The sequence below is a fragment of the Chrysochloris asiatica genome, unplaced genomic scaffold (genome assembly GCF_000296735.1).
Source record: "Chrysochloris asiatica unplaced genomic scaffold, ChrAsi1.0 scaffold00015, whole genome shotgun sequence".
Lineage (NCBI taxonomy): Eukaryota > Metazoa > Chordata > Mammalia > Afrosoricida > Chrysochloridae > Chrysochloris > Chrysochloris asiatica.
In genome coordinates, this window is record NW_006408533.1 from 16,115,440 (window position 1) to 16,117,207 (window position 1,768).

General features: G+C 34.6%; 1 protein-coding gene across 11 annotated transcripts in view; it reads left to right on the forward strand.

Moving 5' to 3' along the window:
- The window catches only part of DTNA (dystrobrevin, alpha), a 523,318-nt gene that overhangs the window by 432,441 nt on the left and 89,109 nt on the right, over positions 1-1,768 (forward strand). For 5 of the 11 annotated variants that reach the window (XM_006835061.1, XM_006835054.1, XM_006835057.1 and 2 more), the window contains one exon: positions 1,409-1,417. The exons of the other annotated variants lie outside the window; for them this stretch is intronic. In XM_006835061.1, the coding sequence (XP_006835124.1) occupies positions 1,409-1,417 (9 nt within the window). The remainder of the gene's footprint in view (positions 1-1,408; positions 1,418-1,768) is intronic. 11 annotated transcript variants of the gene reach the window in all.

Here is a 1,768-nt window from a genome sequence, read left to right on the forward strand (position 1 = left end):
ATGGATCAGCCAGGTGGCATCATTGATGGACTCAAGTGTGGCAGCGGTAGTGAGGTTGGCCCAGGATCGGACATTGTTTCGTTCTGCTGTGCATGGGGTTACTATGAGTCGGTTCCGACTCGATGGCACCTGACAACAACAACAACAACGCTGCCAGAGGCCCTTTTTAGAAACGTACATAACAATAAAAATATGTTTTCTACCTGTGGCTCTGCCATTGACTTTTTCCTGCAATTACAAAAATAGTTTTCATCTTATCATTGTGGTGTTTGTTGTTAAATGCTGTCAAGCCATTTCTGACTCATAATGACCCTGTATAGGTTTTCTGAGGAGCAACTTGTGGTTTGAACTGCTAACCTTGTGATTTGCAGTCTAATATTAATCCTACAGTGCCAGTGTATACTCAAAAGTGTGAATATTCATTAATATCAGCCACAAATTTGTTATTCTTTAAACGTGTTCATCTAGGTTCATAATAATACCCCGATATGTGTCATTTACACACATAGATAATTTACATCCAAAAATAGGAATGGAGCATAGAATAAGGGTGTAGACACTGAACATACTTCTACGTAAGTGTTGGCTGAACTGAGAGGGGAGTGTTACAGCATCAACACAAAGAATTTTTCTTGTTATTGCAAAAAGTATGTTGTGAAAAATACTGCAAATTCTGCTAAGAAGCTAAGTCAAATAAAAGAACACATAGTACAGATCTTTGTTTTTAAGAGAAAGATAATTATATGTCCTTATGCATCCCTGAAATACATATAATTTATGAAGTCTGTGGATATGGAATTTACTGTTGAGCATTATATAGCCTTCTTAAATGCACACAGTTTGCTGTTTTGTGATTTGTCTTTAAATTTTATACGAGGCCTCTAATAGGTACTGTATCCAATCTTAAACAGTAAAAAATTTATTATGAAGTTCATATGTAAATTGAGGCAAAAAACACATAGCTTATGTTTAATTAATAAATTAGAAAATATTTTCATTGCTTATATAACATTTCAGTTCCAACTTTTCCATCTGAAAAGTGGCCAAAGTGTGACATAGTTTGTTATGGTTAAATTGACCTTATAAAAATAGGCTAGATACAAAAACATAATGCAGCAATAGATATTTAGAGATCACAGAACTACGATCACACATATATACACACCCTTGCATATGGAAATTAACCATGTCACACATCAAAAATATCTTTATTTTACTATAGCCAGGGGATTTGTAACACATCTATAAAGAAGTACTTCAAGTCATAAGTTGTTCCTTAAATAGAAATGACCAAGTGGTAACATTTTGGTTTGGGGGTATTTGTTCCTTTCTATTGTATTGCTTATAAATGTTTCCATGATTATCATCACTAATAATCTTTCTTCTGTTCCATTTTTGCTGCCAAAAGTGATACTTGGTAAGTAATTCAATATTCCCAGTACACTTACAAAGACTTATAAGTAGTAATGAAACACAGAAAGTCCCTGTGTGGTGCAAACAGTCTGTCTTCGATTACTAACCTAAAGCTTAGGAGTTCAAACCTAATCCTCAGTGTCACAGAAGGAAGCCCTGGCAATTTACTGCCATAAAAATTATAATCAAGTGAATCCCAAACAATAGTTGTACTCTGCAACATAGAGCTGCCATGAGGCAGAATCAACTTGACAGCAATGCGTCTGATTTTTTGGTCTTGTCCAAAATGAAAACTTTATGAAAGATCCCTCTCTGTGCTTTACTCTGTCTTGCAAAGCTTTTTTTTTTTTTTTTT